Here is a 20,257-nt window from a genome sequence, read left to right as displayed (position 1 = left end):
AGAAAGATATTGTATTTTGATCTAACATGATAAAAAAAAGAATGAAAAGAGAGAAAATGGTAAAATGTTTTTTCACTTCAGTGGACCCTCTGTGGTATATTATGTTTTACCAAACAAAGCATCTCGCCATCAAAAACCACAGTCAAAACACAAAGGTGAGAGGAGAGTCTAGACAAAGTTCCGCGGAGGCGGTAGCAGGACCGGAAATGAACACAACAGACTGCAGCTTCCTGTGCCAACCTTTTGTGTACCGGATTACCCGAACAACATAGTCCAAGTCATTTTAGTTTAGTCTGGCACGCATTGCTTTACCTTTTCTGACAACATCTGTACCCTACAGGTTGTTTATTTTGGCCTAACAATTAAACGATTTACATTCTCTGAGAGAGGAAATGCCAAATGGTGAAGGATGGCAGCAAACAAGCAGAAGACTGGCTCTTGTGAACACCAGTTTTAGGCAGAAATGGTAAAATGTTAATAGTATTTTTCACTGAGTAGAGGAATGATGGGAAGTTTTTATTGTCTACTTTGTAGTTTACAGCATTTCCAAAAAATTCACATACTATTTTTATTAAATAAATAAAAAAAATACTCATGCATAATCACAACTAGTTTCTGCTTTAGATTGAAGGCATAGATTAAAGAGTTGTACTAGAAAAATTAAAATAACTTAGAAATGCCATTAGACCTATCTATTTACTTAATAATTGAAAAGGCTTCACTCAAAGTAATCTGCCATCCCTGCTACAGCACATGAAGCTATACAGTTAGGACAGCCTTTCAAGACTGAGAATGGATAACAAACAGGAAAATGTGTACAGATTTTGTACAATATAGACCATAGAAAAGAATATATCCAATGTTTAATACAGATCCTTCAAATAAAAAAGAGGTATCCTATATACCCAAGAGAAAGTCTGGTGGAGGTCCTAGATACAAGAATTAAAGATCAATGAGCATATCAGGTGTTTCAAAACATAACTGTAGAAGAAATCAGAAGAGTTAATTTTTTTAAAAGGTAGATAAGAGAGGTATTTTTTAGAGGCACAATTGCGCTTTCCCCTCTTGACTGCTCGCTCCCATTAATTTTATCATTTATCTGCAAAAAGATGAGATATACAAAAAGACCAAGATTGTTACATTTCTTCAAATTACCTCCCTAAAAAAAAAAAAAAGTCACTACAACATAAAAAATAACAAGGACAGAAAATTTTTAGAAATATATTTCCTGGTACAATACAAAATATAGATGAAAGATTTGGCATGATGTTCAACTTCAAGAAATATTTCTTGGTTCCTTCTGCTTAGTAGCTATTAAGTTCCCTAGTAAGATTATTCAATTCACTCCCAAATGGGAGTTTATTTCTATAATTTTGCCAAAACAATGGTGGGACATCATTCACTGGCAGTCATCATTTAAATATCCATTCATTCATTGACTCAGTTAATACTTATTTAGTGCCTTCAGTGTACAGGCTAGATGGGGGAGGAAAACTTTACTTATAGCTATGAGGTCTAATATTTTAAGCCTGAAATAGGCTGCATCCAAGGGTTAGTGAACAGTTTTATTACTAGAATAGCTGAGGTATTTAAAGCACTCATCTAAAATTTTAATTATAGTTTCCCAGGTGGTTGGCCATTACTTGGGGTTAGTAGGGATGTCACAAATTAGTATAAGGTATCTCTGAATCTCTGTGAGCACTGAGAACTGACTGTAGACAAAAAATGCCTCACACTCGTACCATTTCTAGATGTATGCATATAGTACTGTTATTCATACAAATTCATTCTTAAATGTAATTCAATTCATAGTTTTTTCATAATATATTTTCTCATTAATTGAATACTAAGAATGCAAATATAAAAGTATTAAAATTATAAACTTCTAGGAAAAATTACTCCTTTCTAAAAATAGCTTTAACAACTTATCGTTATGTAACAAAGGAATATATCACTGGCCTCGCTACAATACTAAATTCAAAATTAATGATTTAGTTTAAACTAAATACCAACAGCTAATAACTTACCAGCAAGTTTTACAATATATTATACCCCTCTGAACGAATCGAGCCTAACATGACCACCTGAAATCAATAAGTTCTCGGATTCTATCTTACTGGGAAAAAAAATGAAGCCCTCGCAGACAACTTTAATGATATCAAAATAAAATAAAATAAAGAAATTAAGAGCAAACCACTAAAAATGTTAAGACCAACAAGACACCAAGATGAAATTTACCACAGAATTTTATGATTCCAAAGAGCATTTAGTATTATTCACTGGAATTATTCATTGGCATATAATCAGATGGGAAAATTTCTAACTTCCTGGCCTGTAAAGCATCAAATTAGACTGGCTTAGAAAAACTTCCTGCTTTAACAAGAATATGGTATATTTACCAATATAGTAGCAAAGAGATTAATAATATAAATTATAGAATACATTCATCCAAACCAAAATAGATTTCTCATGAACAAGTACTAGGAAGACAAGGATAATTTTTAATGTAATGTAATACTAAACACTGACTAAATGCAAAATAGAGCATATAAAGACATTCTGAACTACAGTATTTACACATTAGGAAATATCATCATAAGAATATAATTTTGCACTAAGCATTGTTGGTGTTTACCCAGCATCCATTTCCTCCTCTTGATTTCCATTTTCTCTACAAAGTCCATGCGCTTCAGGAGAAATGACCTCAGAAACTGCTCCAGAGGCAAGCCTGGCTGGGCTGAGTGACTGGTTCAGAAATCTAGGTGAAAGCCAAGGGCATCTATTGCCCTGCCTGCATGGATTGGTTCAGAAGTGGGTAGGCATGTCACCCAATTAAGGCCAATAAGAACAAGGGAAAATTTGCTAAGGGCTTCTGAAAAAGAAGTTTTCTTGCTCTTCAAGAAGAAGCCATCAGAACTGTCCTGTCTCATCCTCTGGATGTTGTGTTGTGCAAACTGGAGGCCTGGAACTGTTGCTGCCTTCTACCACTAAGGATGAAACCAACTCAAGAGGAGGGTGAAGCTGAGAGAGTACAAAGGAGCACAGCCAGAGTCCCATGCCACACAAACCTGTCCATGGTTATAACTGGACTTTTTGCCATTACAACCTCTCTTGTTTAAGGCAGATTGTGCTGGAATTTCTACTTCTGGCAGCCAAAGGCATCCTAATTGATATACACTAAAGGCTCTTTTGGAATTTCAAAATCACAGATCAGTTTAAGGTATTTGGTTTAAGCTATAAAAGTGATCTAGAAGAGGACAAAAGGAATTTTACACACATATGTATATATATGAAAAAAAGAGATGATTATGTAATTGATAGAATATGGCAAGAATATGCTGAATATTTGATCCATGGATCTAGTAGTTAATGGGTCTCTGATTTAGCCAGCCCTGTGGTACACAGAGCAATGTACCATTGCAACTCCTCCATGTCTATTAAAAATCACTAGAGGCTAACACAGCTGCGTTCATGAACATAAAGAGATTCTGACCTATCTTAAACAGTCAAGCAGAATACTTTATATGTGAGTTCCATCCCTGGAACTATGGGAAATTTTTCTCCGCATAATTATTTGTTTAAGGAACCAGAGAGAACGTCATACTGGCAAAAACTTGGCTTTTGCAAATTGAATGCCTTGAGATACTTCTAAATGTAATGCCTACAAAATATGATTGATTGACAGGATATTTTAACGGACTGCATAAATCCCTAAAGATTTATTTAAAGAAGAAACCTAAAAACAAGCTTTTACCTAATAATTAAAGAATGCAATCCTTAAAAATTTATCTTAAAAATTTACCTCTAATAGCTGCAAGATTCTGTACAGGTAAAAATCAAAATTAATCAAGATCTTGCTATGGCTTTATTAGCTATGAAAATCTTCACAAAACAACCTACCAAACTTAAATAGTAGCACAAATAAGGAAATACATGATATTCTTATATAAACAATAGCATCTTTGTGTTCCCTACAATACATGACAAAAGAGGCTTAAAAAATGGATATCTTCAAAATATTCAGATAAAAATCAAGTAAGTCATGTTCCTCCACAGAGAAACCCATGCCAGACTGCCGCCTCATGGGTGCTGGATTTGTAACTTCATTAGAATGTCCATAGCCTGACAATCTCAGGGACCATCTTCGACCTTCCACATAATCCTGAGAGTATCTGGACTTTTTACCGCAAAAGTCAATAAGTTTTTCAGTCCTGAGTACTTGAACTGTGCCCTCAGTAAAGTCATCTGTTGAAGCCCTAACTCCCTCAAAATGTGACTGTATTTGGAGGTAGAGACTTTAAAGAGGTGATGAAGTTAAAATGAGGCCATAAGATGGGCCTTAATCCAATCTGACTGATGTTCTTAAAACAAGAGGAAATGTGGACACAAAAAGTGACACTAAGACCGTGTGAGGACATAGCAAGAAGAGGGCCATCTACCTACAAGCCAAGGAGAAAGGCTTGGAAGAAACCAAACCTGCCAACACCTTGACCATTGACATCTAGTCTCAACATTGTGAGAAAATAAATTTCTGTTGTTTAAGCCTCCCAGTCTGTGATATTTTGTTACGGCGGCCCTAGCAGGATAATACAATGTTCTTTTATTCCTGAGTACACAGTGAGGCAATAGTTCTCAGCTTCCCTCACAGTTAGGTTTGGCCATGTGACTAAGTCTCAACAAAAGAAAAGTGAGTGGGACTGGTGTGTGCCACTTCCAGGCATCCCACTCACACTCTTCCATGTCCTTTTCCCTGTGACTGGCTGGAATAAACACAGTGCCAGAGTGGCCTTCACAGCTTTATAATAATGATGGTGACATTGTTATACCTGAATATCCCAGCTGCCCACCAATATATCAGCTCTGAGCCATTATACACTTTTGGGTTAATCTGTCATAGCAACTAAACCACTCTAATACTGAAGCACAAGAAAAAATAGGGACAGTAAAACGAAGAAGATACAGAAATGCATATGGTGGGAAGTACTAGTTATTAGCAGTAACTCTATCAGGTGCTACTTCACCAAGGACAGCCTCAGCCTCCCAATCTTTTCTGACTCAGGAACTACCAGCAGGGGAACACAATGCTTCCCCATCTTGCAACATACTTTCAGAGAAATAACAGACCAAACTAGAATATAATTCTATGTCTTAAATTTTCCTAACAGAAGATTTCTTAAAGTTAGCCCACTCCCTAACTGTGCTCAAACATACTCTAAGAAGTCAAGATTGATAAATGGCAATGGAAAACCACATTTTAGCATTCTCCTCATTATGACAAGTTGTCCTGTTGGTGCTGAAAGCTACCAAGAGGTACACAGACAGCCTGTTGTTACCAACCCTTGGTAATGATGTTGCAACATTTAAGTATTTCTCTCTGCCTTTCAAAATTCTCAAAACCATGAAACTTTGTAGAAGTAATATTACAAAATTCTATACAACCATACTATACAACAATACATTTAAGGGAGAGGAGGATGGTAGATGAATTAGATTACTCAGTAAAAAAAAAAAAAAAAAAAAATTCAGTAATTTTAAAAAAAGGTGGAAATCACTGGTCTATATAGTTTTGTCCTGTAAGATCGTAATGCTTACAAAAGAAGGAAAAGAACAATCTAAAAAAATAAATCTTGGGGGAACATTTCGTTTAGTTACCAAAACAATATTATCTTTGTAGAATTTCAAAAATGGAGAGTATATCACTATAATCAATGATTCTCTTGCCTAAAAAAACAAGTTTGAAAATTACTGTGGATTTATTCTTTTGCACTATATTTCTACTCCATGTGAAAGACGGATTCCAAGAGACAGGCAGCATCAAATGCAGAACCAGTGTTGATTTTCCAGGAGACTGTGAAATCTCTCAGGTTGGGTCTCATATGTATAAGGCACTTGTATATCATGAGAAAACAACCCCCCTCTCAATTCTCCAGTCATGTAAAATGACCACAAAGGTCCTTTGAGGAGTCTATTCGACAGATACTAACCACTATACATTAAAAAACAAAAGTACTATTACCCTTTTGGATAATATAGATTGTGCCTAAAAAGAGGTCCAAGTATATATGGCCCAAGGTATTACAATTTATAATCAAGCAATCAATATCTTCCTTCCTCATTAGATAGGACACTTTCTAACTCCTAAGCAGACCTTCCACTACTTCCTAATTCTATCTCCTGAGAAGTCTAACTAACCACTTTATATTGCAAACTGGACAAGTATCCCAGTTTTGATCATTTAAGAAAGTTAGGTTCCCAATCTTTTCAAAATTAGAATTGGCATACAATATGATATTAGTTTCAGGTGTACAACACAGTGATCCAACATTTATATACCTTACAATGTGATCACCACACTAAGTCTAGTAAGCATCTGTCATCATGTTTATTTATCACACTATTATTGGCTATTTTCCCCTTCCCCTTTTTTACCTATCCCTACCCCCCCAGCTTCCTTCTGGAAACCAAGAGTTGGTTCTTTGTTTCGATGAGTCTGTTCTTGTTTTGTTTTGTTTGTTTGTTCGTTTTGATTTTTTTTAATTCCACATATAAATGAAATCATGTAGTTTTGTGTTTCTCTGTCTGACTTATTTCACTTAGCATAATATCCTCTAGGTCCATCCAGGCTGACACAAATGGCAGGATTTCATTCTTTTTTATTGCTGATTAATATTCCATTGTGTATATATGACTTACATCTTCTTTAGCCATTCATCTATCAATGGACACATAGGTTGCTTCCATATCTTGGTTATTGTAAATAATGCTGCAATGAACATAGGGGTATCTTTTTGCATTAGTGATTTTTTCCTTTGGATAAATAAGATAATGAATGATCAGAAGGAGAAATTGAGAAAACAATCCCATTTACAACTGTGTCGAAAAGAATAAAATACCTAGGAATACATTTAATCAAGCAGGTGAGAGACCTGTACTCTGAAAATTGTAAGACATTAAAGAAAGAAATTGAAGACGACATAAATAAAAGGAAGGATATACCCTGCTCATGGATTGGAAGGATTAATATCATTAAAATGACCATATCTCCCAAAGCAATCTACAGATTCAATGCAATTCCTATCAAAATACCAATGGCATTCTTCCCAGAACTAAAATACATAATCCTAAAATTTACATAGAATCACAAAAGACCCCACATAGCCAAAGCAATCTTAAGAAAAAAGAACAGTTGGAGGTATCACAATCCTTGATTTCAAGCTATAATACAAAACTATAATAATCAAAACATATTGTACTGGCACACAAAAACAGATACATAAATCAATGGAACAGAATAGAGAGCTCATAAATAAACCCTCGCTTATATGGTCAATTAATCTATGACAAAGTAGGCAAGAATATACAATGAAGAAATGATAGTCTCTTCAACAGTGGTGTTGGGAAAACTGGATATATGCAAAAAAAAAAAATGAAATTGAATGACTCTCTTAAACCATATACAAAAATAAACTCAAAATAAAGACATAAATATAAGACCTGAAAACTCCCAGAAAACTCCCAGAAAAAACTATAAGTAATAAACTATCTGACATCAGTCTAAAACCTTTTTAAATATATCCTCTTGAGCAAGGGAAACGAAAGCAAAAATAAACAAATGAGACTTCATCAAACTAAAAAGCTTCTGCACAGAGAAGGAAACTATCAGCAAAATAAAAATACAACCTTTTGAATGGGAGAAGCTATTAGCAAATGACATTATCTGATAAAGGATTGATATCCAAAATATATAAGGAACTCATACAACTCAATAACAGAAAAAATAAACAATCTGATAAAAAAAAATGGGCAGAGGACATTCAGAGATATTTTTCTAAAGAAGACATATAGATGGCAAACAGACAGATGAAAAGATCCTCTACATCACTAATCATCAGGAAAATGCAAACCAAAACCACAATGAGATAGCACCTCACACCATTCAGAATGGCTATTATCAGAAAGTCAACAAATAACTGTTGGCGAAGATGTGGAGAAAAGAGAACCCTCATGCACTGTTGGTGGGATGGCAAATTGGTATGGGCATTATGGAAAACAGTATGGAGGTTCTTCAAAGATAACTAAAAATAGAACTACTATATGACTCAGCAATTTCACTTATGGTATTTAACTGATGAAAAAAAAAACACTTGGTTCCCAGTCTTAATTTAGCTTCTGTAGTGTTCCATCCTGAGCCAACAGAGCATTCTCTCTTTCCTTGGATAGCACTGGAAAAGTAAAAGACCTAAGAAAAGCACCCAGAATTATTAGCTCAGCAATATTTACTGAGCCACTGTTGTGTACAAGGTCATATGCTAAGCACCCACCACCACAGAGATAAACCAAACACTCCAGCTGCATGCACAGGGAGACACAGCAACTCAGGGCAATGAGACTGAGAACTACTGGAATGTGAGGCAGGCATAGACCAAGTGATATCAACGCAGAAAAAAGGAGTGTTTACTACCAAATAGGAGGAAGCAGAAACTACAGAGGAAGTGGTAACTGAGTTGAGTAGGATTTCAAAAAGTAGAAAAGGGTAGGGACAGCATTCCAAAGAGAAGAAACATATTTGTGTAAAAGGTCTGAAAGTCCTTGGCCTATCTGAGGTGATCATAGTAGCCAGCATGACTGAAATCATACCCAGAAAGAAATAAATCAGTTTAACGTGAGGCCTGAAAGCTAAATCAGGACTAGAAACTGAAAGGTAAGGAATACCTTACCAAGGAGTACAGACTTTATAGCATAGCTGGGGGGAGGGGTTAATATGATTCAATCCTGATCATTTTTTTTAAATGCCAGTTTATTTTTTTTTCATACTATATATCCATAAATTTTTTTAACATTTTATTTTTTTATTTTTCCCCTCCCCCTGCCCTCTCCCCATTCTGGTAACCACTAGTCCATTGTCCATGTCCATGAGTCTCTGTTTGTTTGTCCTGCTCATTTGTTGCTTTTAGGTTTATATCCCACATATAAGTGATATTATGTGATTTTCAACCTTTTCTGTCTGGCTTATTTTGCTTAGTATGATTATTTCAAGGTCAATCCATGATTTTGCAAATAGCAGTATTTCATCTCTTCTTATGGCTAAGTAACATTCCATTGTGTATGTGTACCACAGCTTCTTTAGCCAATCATCTATCATAGGACACTTCGGTTGCTTCCATGTCCTGGCCACTGTGAGTAATGCTGCTATGAACATTGGTGTGAAAATATCTTTTCGAATATGAGTTTTCAAGTCTTTGGGGTAAATACCCAGTAGAGGGATTGCTGGGTCATATGGTAGGTCAATTCTTAGTTTTTTAAGGAACCTCCATATTGTTTTCCATAGTGGCTGTACCAATTTGCAGTCCCACCAGCAGTGTATGAGGGTTCCTATTTCTCCACATCCTCTCCAACATTTGTTATTACTTGTCCTGTTGATTATAGCCATTCTAACAGGTATGAGATGGTATCTCATTGTGGTTTTGATTTGCATTTCCCTAACAGCTAGCGATGTTGAGCATCTTTTCATATAGTTGTTGGCCATTTGTATGTCCTCTAGGGAGAAGTGTCTGCTCAAGTCCTCTGCTCATTTTTTGATTGGATCATTTGTTGTTTTGTTGTTATTGAGCCATATGAGTTCTTTGTGCATTTTGGATATTAGGCCCTTAGGGGAGGTGTTGCTTGCAGATATATTTCGCATTTGGATGGTTGTCTCTTTACCTTGTTGACGGTTTCTTTTGCTGAGCAGAAGCTTTTTAGTTTGATGTAGTCTCATTCATTTATTTTTGCTCTAACTTCCCCTGCCTTTGAGGTCAAATTCATAAAATCCTCTTTAAGCCTAAGGTCCTTGAGTTTAGTTCTTATGTTTTCTTCTATGCATTTTATTGTTTCACAATCCTGATCCATTTAGATGCCTTTATCTAATGATGCTGGGAACCCAAGTGGTCCAAGATAGTGTCATCATTACTAAATAAAACCCCAGGCTTTCCAATAGCTATGGTTCAATAACATAATAAGGACAACGCCTGAGGTGAGGAAGGGGTGAATGCTAGATGACTATATGATGCTTATGATTTTTTCATAAGGTGGTCATCAGGAAAGGTTTTAAATGGAAAAGGTTGTTTCTGTCAGGGTAGCCTTAGTGTATGCTTTAAGTACTCTTAATTCTCACTGGAATTTAGGTGAAATGTGCCTAATACACAGTCAGTGCTAAACCGTTATGATTCCTCCTCTCTGCACTCCAACACTCCCCTCCCTAACTTAATTTAAACCAATCAGATTTCCAACCTGATTCAGCCTCTTCCTGATTAAATATTCCAAGTCTATGAAAAGTCTTTCTAACAATAAAGATGCTAAAAAACCTCATGCTCAAAAGATTATGAGCACAGTCTGAACATTACCAGAGTGGGGCTGCTTCACTTTTTATTGATGATTCCAAAGGTCAAGGAGCTAGACAGGAAGGATGGGAGCATTCCTTCATGTGCACAGCACCATAAAACAACTGTTAGCTAGGCCCTATCCTGAAGCTACTCACGTTAAGTGAAATTCTAGCCTTTAACCCAACACCCAATCCAATCTAGGGAGTCTTGATCATGGTACAAGCATGTGGTACAAAACACCAGGCAGAATAATAACTAGCTGGCTACAGACATTTCATTCCATGTACAGACTTCATAAGTATAAGATTACTGTTTTTTTAAGTCCACTGACTGATGTGCACCTAAGAGAAATGAAAATTTACCAACTCCATAAGATTGCTATCTGAAACTAATTATCTGTGTCCCTCTCTCAACATTTTTATCTATGCCAGGCCTTCGGTACAACCACGAGGATCTTGGTCTAAGGAATGTCAGCTTGGAGAACTTCTGACATTTGACTTAATCCCCTTTGGCTCCAACTCAAGGAAAACTTTAGAACAAGTTCTGCTCTAAGAGTCTTTCAGGAGCTAGATACACCATCAGGTGACCCATGTAAAGTCAGGACATAAACCTGGAAAGGTATAATGCTAGAGATACTGTTTTTCAAAGGGCATTTGTACTATTATATAATCTTTTCAATCTTTTTTTTTTTAAATGCTCATGCTTTCAGGTTTCAGTCCCCCAGGGATAGGAAAGATCTTTAGAATGATCATTTTCTTCCTTATAATATTCTAATTAACTTTTCTTTCTTGGGTTTTCAAAAAAAACTAACAGAAAAGTCTTTTTCAGATCAGCCTTCTAACTACAGGCTCTAGATCAATCCACTGGTCTCTGTATAAGTTTAATGTGCTCATAGCTTCAGAAAAGGCTGAAAGCAGTAAGAGCTCAATGGACTAGATCAGTAAAACTTTTTCAATAAGTCTTCTTTAAGATTATTATACAATGTGACCTTTTCAAAGTATACTTACTATAAACTACTTATAAAAAACAAGGTAATATGGGAGTAGGCCCTAAAAGCAAATACGTGTTTTATATAAGAAGTCTTGAGCCCTGTCACTCATTTCAAGCTTTACAATCAATAATAATTATATATACTAGATCCGAATTATTCTGTTTTTAGTAAGAGTCAGAGAACTAAAAATAGCTTCATGTCCTCATCATTTACTCCGTGAGTGTTTTTCAGAAATTCGTGGACATGGACAATGGACTAGTAGTTACCAGAGAGGAAGGGGAGGAGGGAGGAGGGAGGAGGGAGATAGATGCGGCGGGGGGGGGGGATTTAAATCATTTCTTCAATTAAATAAATACATACATACATACATATATACATACATAAATTTTTAAAGCATTTTATCCCCCTCTGCTGGCCACTTGTTCCATCTAGTCAGCTCAAAACTCTCCCCAAGCTACCTTTCCAAAGGTCAGATGGTAGCACAGTAAAGACCATCCCATCCCCCATTCAAAGCCACCTGTGCAACAGCTGAGTCAGGAGCCACTGCCACAAAAGTAAAGGACAAATCCTGAAGTGCTCTCCTGCCACTGATTGTTCATGAGTCCTGTCAGCACTGGCAGATTTCACAATCACCATTCTGGGCTCCTGGCTTACTGATCTGCATACACCTCCAGTAATCAACCCCAGTTTATTTCTACACTCACAGATTCTTCTATGGGCGAACCCACATCATCCTCCTGCCTGTCTGTTTCACCTAGCTAGCGCTGGTGGGATGGGGTTTCTGGAAAGACCAGCTCAGCTATCAGGTATCACCTAGGTAAACAGTGTCCAGAAAGAAAGCTTGGGAGGCACATTTTCTCCTACAAGTTTGTAGATATGATGCCAATCAACTTCCTGCTCATGCTTGTACAATAGCCATATTTTGGGGAAAAGGATGCCAAGAGAGAACTTCTCCTCTCCTATGACCTCATGACAAAGCAACTTCTAATTTCTACAGTCCCTTAGAGAAAGAAAGCAAGGCTCCTTTAGTAGAATCTAACACTAGTAACCATGAACCCTGCAAGCTATCATTATCTAGTCTACTTTCTTTCAGAAAGGAAAAAAAATTAGTCAGTATGGTATTCATTATTCAATAACAAAAGGAAAGGACAAGAGAAGAGGTAAAAATATAAAAGGCAGAGAGTTTCTTCACTCCCAATCTTGCTAGATCAAGCTAGTGTTTGCTGATTAATATGTGCTTATTGGTTCGACATCAAATATCCATTCAGTAAAACATATTCTTTAGAAGAAGATGTTGCAATGGACTGAAAAGTAATTCCTACCATCGAAAGAGCTCACAATTTGGTTGCAAAGACCAAATATGTCAAAGGAAATAACTAGAAAGTGACAAAGTATTATATTCTTTAGTAAAAAAAATATATACTGGAAATTCCATATACACACACACACACACAAAAGCTCCCCTCTCTATCTCGTATATTAAATTCAGTGATCATCTCTGATAATTACTGTCATTTCTGATGGAACTTCAGAGCTGTCCTTTTCTCTATATATATATTTTTAGTACTGTTTGAATTTTCTACAATAAGAATGTAGCATCTTAACAAAGAGAACAGAAATCAATTAAAAACCAATTTATCGAGGGTATAAACAGAGGAAATTGCTTACAAATATAATTTTGTACACAGAATATGATCTATGAACACAGATAAAAATACACAGAAAAAAAAAACTGGAAGAAAATATACCAAATTATTAATGACTGTTTTTCTCTAGGGGCTGCAGTGATTTTTGCCTTCCATGTGCTTTCTCATTTTCTAGAAAGTAAATCAATCATTACTTGAAGAAATTCAAATGTTAAACAATTACTCACTCTCATTTTAAAATATCATTAGTAACACTGCTACACTAGAAACCTAATGACATACCTGGAATAAGTGCTGTGCTGATAAGGATGTCCACCTCCTTGCACTGCTGAGCAAAGAGCTTCATTTCAGCTTCAATGAACTCTTTAGACATCTCTTTCGCATATCCGCCTTGTCCCTCACCAGATTCCTTCAAGTCTACCTCTAAGGGCTCAGCACCAAGAGATTTGAACTGCTCCAAAGCTGCAGCTCTGGTGATTATTGAAAGGAAAGCAGTGGTGATTTTAGGTCCTTAATACAGGAATTAAGATCATCATTTACATACACACACACACACACACACACATATATATATATATATATTTTTTTTTTTTTTTTACGCCTACAGCACCTGGTCTTCCTAGGTGGTCTCCCATCCAAGTACTAACCAGGCCCGACCCTTCCTAGGTGGTCTCCCATCCAGGTACTAACCCTTAGCTTCCAAGATCAGATGAGATCAGGCACGTTCAGGGTGGCATGGCCGTAGACTATATATATTTTTTTAGAAAGGAAAAACTGTATACATTTAAAAGTGGAGACTTTTCTTTCTTTTCCCTGCATAGAGACTTTCTTTTGATGTCTCTGGACTGTTTCAATTTTTTTCTAAAGGAAAGTAACATGATAAATTTTTTTCTGGGAAAAAAAAATTATGGAGAATTTCAACTTCTACTTAGTTAAGTTGCAAAAGGAATTTCACTATTGCCAGCCCCAGTAATCCATTGTGTTTCTTGTGGCCTCACTGTCAATGATGATGTGAGATCAGACCTATATTAAGATTTGACTTCATTCAAATCACTCAAGTTAAGGTTTTCATTTGCAAATATTCTGACTTATGGGAACTTTCCCCCACATAAATGACTCTTAGAAATAGTTTAACAAAGTGATTTTTGCCCCTAGTCCTCATTAAATTGTGTTTGAAAAAAGTAACTTGTAAATGGTATTAATGGTAAATGTGAAGATCCAACACATTCAGATTATGTAAAAATACATTCAGTTTAAAATAAATGAATAAACGAATGAATGAATGAATGCTGGTAAGCATTGTACAACAAAGATCTCAGCTCTGTGGTAGACTGTGTGTTTTAAGTCACCAACACTCATTCCACTACAGTGAATCCCAAACCCCTGTAGTGACAACAATCACTCCAGGTATGTGTTAAAAATTCAAATTTCCAGGCCCCTTCCCATACCCACTGAATTACAACCTCCAGCGTGAGGCCAGAAGTTATATTTTCAGCAAGAGATACAGGTAATCCTTGCCATCAGGGAACTCTGGGAAACTGTGGTCTGAGCCCATCGGTCCCTGGCAACTGTCACGGTCAGGGAGTGGACCCAAATGGTAGGACATAAAAGGCAGGACAGAAAGGGTAAGAGACAGTTAATCAAGAGGTTCTCTCCCTTTCTGCTGGTTTGAACAAGGAAGCTTGTGGTCAACTTATGACCACAGGTGGAATCAGCCAAAGCTGAGGACAGCAGAGAAGAGAGACAGAAAGACCCTGGTCCTGTCTAGCACCGGTGAGCTGCAAACTCTAGTATGAAACAGGAGTTCTTCCCATGAATTTTCACTTAGGAGAAATAATACATTTTCTAATAGTTTAAGCCAATCAGATTTTGTGTTTTCTACTCCAAAGGAATAGTTTTGAAAAGTTTTAGAAATGTCTACTAGTTTTAGTGAAGATGAATTCAAAATGATATATATGCATGTGTTATATGTAAAATGATCTCGACGTTATTCAAAAGGTAGCTCCAAAAAAATCTTTAAGCAATTACACCAAAAAATTATTAGCAATTATACCTGGCTGGTAATATTATAAAAGATATTTTTTATTTTCTTCCTTATGGTGCTCAGTATTTTTCAATAAGGAACATGTATAATTAAAAACACAATGCTATTTTGGAATTTTGCCCTCAAAATAATCTCATTTTAAAATATTACATCAAAAATTTAAATGTGAATATCTTTTGACCCAAAATTCCATTTCTGGGCATTTATCCTAAGAAAATGCGATATCTCCAAATATACACTTATATATACATACATATATGTGTGTATATGTGTGTTTACACAATATTGTTTATATACAATAAAAATGTCCATTTATAGAAGACTAGTTAAATAAATCACTGTCCTTCTATACAATGGACTCTTTTGCAGCTATTAAAAAATATTTACAGGTAAAGATCTTCATGATCTACTATTAAGTAAAATAATGTTAAATAGTACCATTAGTAAAATTACATTTTTAATTAATGTGTAGAAAAAGGAACATATACTAGAATGTTAATAATTATCTCTAGGTAGTAGAATTTTAGAGTATTTTATTTTCATTTTTTATATTTTTCTGAATTGGAAGAATAAGAATATATTTTTTTTGTGATCAAAAAGAACATAAAATGGATGAGTTATAAAATTAATGTATATTTCCTTTTATAATATGTAAAATATAAAGGGCTAATTAACCTTACTTCATAGAATTCTTGAAAAGAACCAATAAAACAAAGCATATAGCACAATTCCTGGAAGAGAATAAGCATTTAGTACAGATGTCTGAAAACTACAGCTCTTGACCTGCCAATTATTTTTGTAAATAAAGCTTTACTGGAACCCACACATACACACACAATGAAAGATAAAAAAGAAAGTAAAGCTTCTATATTTCTAAACTTTGTAATACAGGCATTAGGCAAGATAGAGGAATCTCCCAGCTATTTGAAAGATTTCAAAAATCACACCCTGTTAATGTCACTGGGTGATGAGTTGTCCTTAGGTTTTTGGATGTTTAACTGAAAATGTATACCATTTGGTTTTCCAAAAAGAGTTTATAATCAAGTGTGTTTTCTAAACATTTGAATTACGTATTTATGATATGATGCCAGTCTCAAAATAGTTATTAATGAGCTACATCCTTAGAAAAGTATTTCACCAGTTCACCACATCTTTCTTCATTGTGGATTTGAGTTATCTTAATAAAGATAAATAAAAATGGAGTTAAGCTACAGCCATATTCTACCTGTCTACCCTACATACAATCTAAACCAAAGACATTAACTAACTTAATAAATTCTTAGCAGTTAACCCATCACCAACTTTCAAATCATCTCTTAGTCAAATATATGAATTTCCACTTCAAGACTATTACCCACTACAATGAAAATTTGAACATGCTTTCTTCAGGTTTAGAGGTCTTCAAAAACTTCGCATCAGCAAACATTAAAAATTAAAAGACAGGACTAATGGCATTCTTAACTCTGGCTTTCCTTGACTTGTGTCTTGGTTACTTTGGAAATGCCTTTTCTTATTTCAACAAGACAGCTTATCATTAGTACATCACTTTTCCAAACTGCAGGTAATCACTGTAAACCATATTCTTTGGAACATTCTTTACTCTGAAAAGTCACATTCCTTTCAATCAATGCTAAATCAGCATGAAGAAACAACACTGAGTACAAGTTGTTAATTTTCAATTCTTTTGTTGTTGGTTTTCTTTTTCATTATTTCTGCTGTATTGCATCTGGCTTCTAATTTTTTTCCCACTAGGTAATACTTTTTCACTTTGAGCTAACTTTGAAAAAGTGGCAACACTTTTAAATGGCTTATCGAGCAGTTTTCAATCTGCTACTTCACTTTATAAATTCTAAGGAAAGTATAACATCCACCTGAAACAAAGTGTTTTTACCTTAACAGCAATCTCCAGCGAAACACTTACCTCGTGTCAAATCCTCGAACAATTGCACCCATTGACTTGGCTGCGCCTGCAGAAGCAAGCCCAGCAACTCCACCGCCAACTATCAGAATCTAGGGGAAAAGACAGAACCGGTATGTTTTTCATAAAGTTCATTAACAACTGATTATGAAAAATCATCAGCTAATAACTATCAGTGCCTGCTACACAATTAGCAGCCAAAAATACACCAGATGGTGGTGGTGGTGGTGGTGGTGGTGGTGGTGGTGATCACCCCTCACTAAATTACACTGAAACAATAAACTACTCTTTAACTGAACCACCATTGCTTTTTAAAATTTATCAAAGTTAAGCCTGACAACAAAGGCCAACAACCTTCACTAAAAATAGCCTGACAATCAGCTTCTCAATGAAAAAGCTACATACAACAGTGATCAGTGTTTACATTATTTTAAAGATTAACAAGTTCATTCACACCATATAAAAGTTACCTTTAACATTCCCAGTGTAGCATTCTAGCTACCCTATCCCTCTCAAATTTTAAGGTTTTACTATGGTCATAAACTAACAAAATATGTTTCAAAAATGAGTACAACTTTAGTGAAACATCTACTCCTACCCCTATCTTGAGATCACATGCTTCTAAAACAGCGGTCCTCAACCTTTTGGGCACCAGGGACGGGTGCTCCTATGAGAATCTAATGCCTGATGGTCTGAGGTGGAGCTGAGGTGGTGATGCTAGTGCTGGGGAGCAGCTGCAAATACAAGGGAAGATTCTTCGCTGGCCTGCCGCTCACCTCCTGCTGTATGGCCCAGTTCCTAACAGGTCATGGACCAGTACTAATCTGTTGGGGACCTCTGCAAAGGAATAGCAAGTGGCCAACCACATCATTTTGAACCATTCTGAATGAATTGTACCTGAAATCCAAAGCAATGTAATTAATCTCCCTAACCGTGGAAGGATCAGAGCCAAGGAAATCAAAGAATTCCTCAGAAACAAGAGTCTTCCCCACGTTCTAAGAAACCAAATAAGAACAATGTTGTCTCCAGTCTGGAATGAGCCATCAGAGAAAAGTCCTACTATACTTCCCAGTCAATTGAAAGCAACTCCTTGTTGCTATAAAAAAAAACACAATCATCCACAGAAACAGTGAAGTTTATAAATTCCTACCCACCCATCATGCCCACACCTCCTTCAGCCACTTTAAAAAGACTAGACTGGTCAAACTGGGCTCCAGAGACCCGTAGGCAGTGTCTCAGGAATCCTATTAATTGCTTTCGATGGTGATGGTTTGTTTCAGGGGATAGGGGGAGTCAACAGGAAAGGAAACAGAGGGACCAAAGGGAACAAAACAGGTTCTGGGTTCCAAGGCACTAACCCCACTCCACACACTGAAGCCCACCACTGCTAAAACAATGAAATAAAATAAAATCACGGGACCAGGCCAAGTTATCCTGAATCAAGAAATAGCAAAAGACCCCATAATTTAAAAGACAGAATGGCACAGAATAAAGCAAATGTAATCTTACAAAAGGAAATTACTCTCTCTCTGCAGAAATTACTCTTTCTCTGGGGTGAAGGAAGACACGGACTGAATCAGAGAGCTTAGGTGCAAATCCTGACTCAGCTACCAGTTAGTTCTGGGAGAGAGACCTTCAGCAAGCAGCTAGCAACTGCAATAAAGCAGTCAAAACCCCTTCCCAGAAGGTTGTTACATTAAATGATGGAATTAAAAAGACTGACTGCTGTTACATCAGAGACATATATTTAAAAAAAAAAAAAAAAGAGTAGGGGAAAGAGCAAGGGAAAGAAACGACCCTTAGAATGTTCTTGAATTCCAGTCATATAACCTGTTCCTCTTCTCAGCTTCCCCATCTCCGTAAAGGGCACTAACTGCACACACAATAGCTCACGCCAAAATAGGGAAGTAATCTTGAACCCTCCCTTTGCACATATTCCCTCCTACAATCCACAGCACGTACAATCCACAGCATTAACCTCCAAATACCTCTCAATCCAGCCCCTTCTCTATCTCTCTATTGCCACCACTTTCCCAGGGCACTATTTTTGCAACCAATTCTAACAGATCTCACCTTCACTCTTCTTCTTACTACCCATTCGCCCACAGAACAGCCTGATGATTTTTTTAAATCCTTGTGAGATAATAGAAAATATACATATATTGGTCTCTGCCCTCAGTTCCTGGCACAGGGCTCCTAAAACCCTTGTAATTTCTTAAGTGAGAAGAGCACTAGGAGCATCTTTTGTTAATATATGGTCTCTGACCTGTTCCTGACAGATTTCCTGAATACCTTGGAATTTCCTGAGTGACAGCAGTGTCTTTAATTCTAATGAGGCGACTCTTAGTGGGCTCCTAGATGGAGACCGGTCACCAAAAAGACCAAGCCATGATTAAAAGCTTGGAATTTTCAGCCCCACCATCCATTCTCCAGAGAGAGGAGAGAGGCTGGAAATGGAGTTAATGATCAATCATGTCTGCATGATGAAGCCTCCATAAAAATACCAAAAGTATGAGGTTCAGAGAACTTCTAGGTTGGTGAACACATGGAGGAGCTGGTGTGTCGGAAAGGGCACAGAAACTCAGAGCCCCTTCCCACATACCTTGCCCTGCTCATCTTTCCCAACTGGATGTTCATCTGTATCCTTCAATATATCCTTTAATAATAAACTGGTGAACAGTAAGTAAACTGTCTTCAGGAGTTCAGTAAGCCACTCTAGGAAATTAATCAAACCCAAGGAGGGGGCCGTAGGAATCTCTGATTTATAGCCAATCTGTAACAACCTGAACTTTCAATTGGCATCTGAAGTGGAGAGGGGCAGTCTTATGGGACTGAGCCTTTAACCTATGGGATCTGATATTATCTACAGGTAGACAGTGTCAAACTTGAGTTAAATTATAGGACACCCAACTGGTATCACAGAATTGCTTGGTCTGGGGAAAATCCCCACACATTTGGTGACCAGGAGTATCAGAAGTGAAGTGTTCTATACGAAAGGAAAGGAGGAACACAGAAGAATGGGGCTTTCCCAAAACAATCCTAAATCATTTCCCTCACCTGCAAGAGGATCTGAACTCTATAACATGACCTATAAGAGAGGCCCCACCTCATCCAACCCCAACCTACCTGTCCACATCATCTCAGATCACGCTCTACCATGCTCGCCACACTCCAAGACTAATGGCATTCTTTATTCTTCTAGAACACAATGAATTCTTCCCATCTCAGCGCCTTTTATGTGCTGTCCCCTTTGCCTGGAATCCTAAATCCCTGGTTTCTTTCTTCTCATCTTTTAGG

At 36.6% G+C, this 20,257-nt stretch overlaps 1 protein-coding gene and 1 pseudogene across 1 annotated transcript in view; both read right to left on the bottom strand.

The window, feature by feature from the left end:
- The window catches only part of NNT (nicotinamide nucleotide transhydrogenase), an 83,288-nt gene that overhangs the window by 46,485 nt on the left and 16,546 nt on the right, over positions 1-20,257 (bottom strand). The window contains exons 6-7 of the mRNA XM_025047215.1: positions 16,964-17,052; positions 13,281-13,468 (exon numbers count right to left, since the gene is read on the bottom strand). Of these exons, the coding sequence (XP_024902983.1) occupies positions 13,281-13,468; positions 16,964-17,052 (277 nt within the window). The remainder of the gene's footprint in view (positions 1-13,280; positions 13,469-16,963; positions 17,053-20,257) is intronic.
- LOC112480233 lies at positions 13,597-13,745 on the bottom strand (annotated as a pseudogene).

This window comes from Pteropus alecto, unplaced genomic scaffold, assembly GCF_000325575.1.
Source record: "Pteropus alecto unplaced genomic scaffold, ASM32557v1 scaffold73, whole genome shotgun sequence".
Lineage (NCBI taxonomy): Eukaryota > Metazoa > Chordata > Mammalia > Chiroptera > Pteropodidae > Pteropus > Pteropus alecto.
Note: the sequence above shows the minus strand (reverse complement) of the source record. Positions and strands in the feature narration are given on the sequence as shown.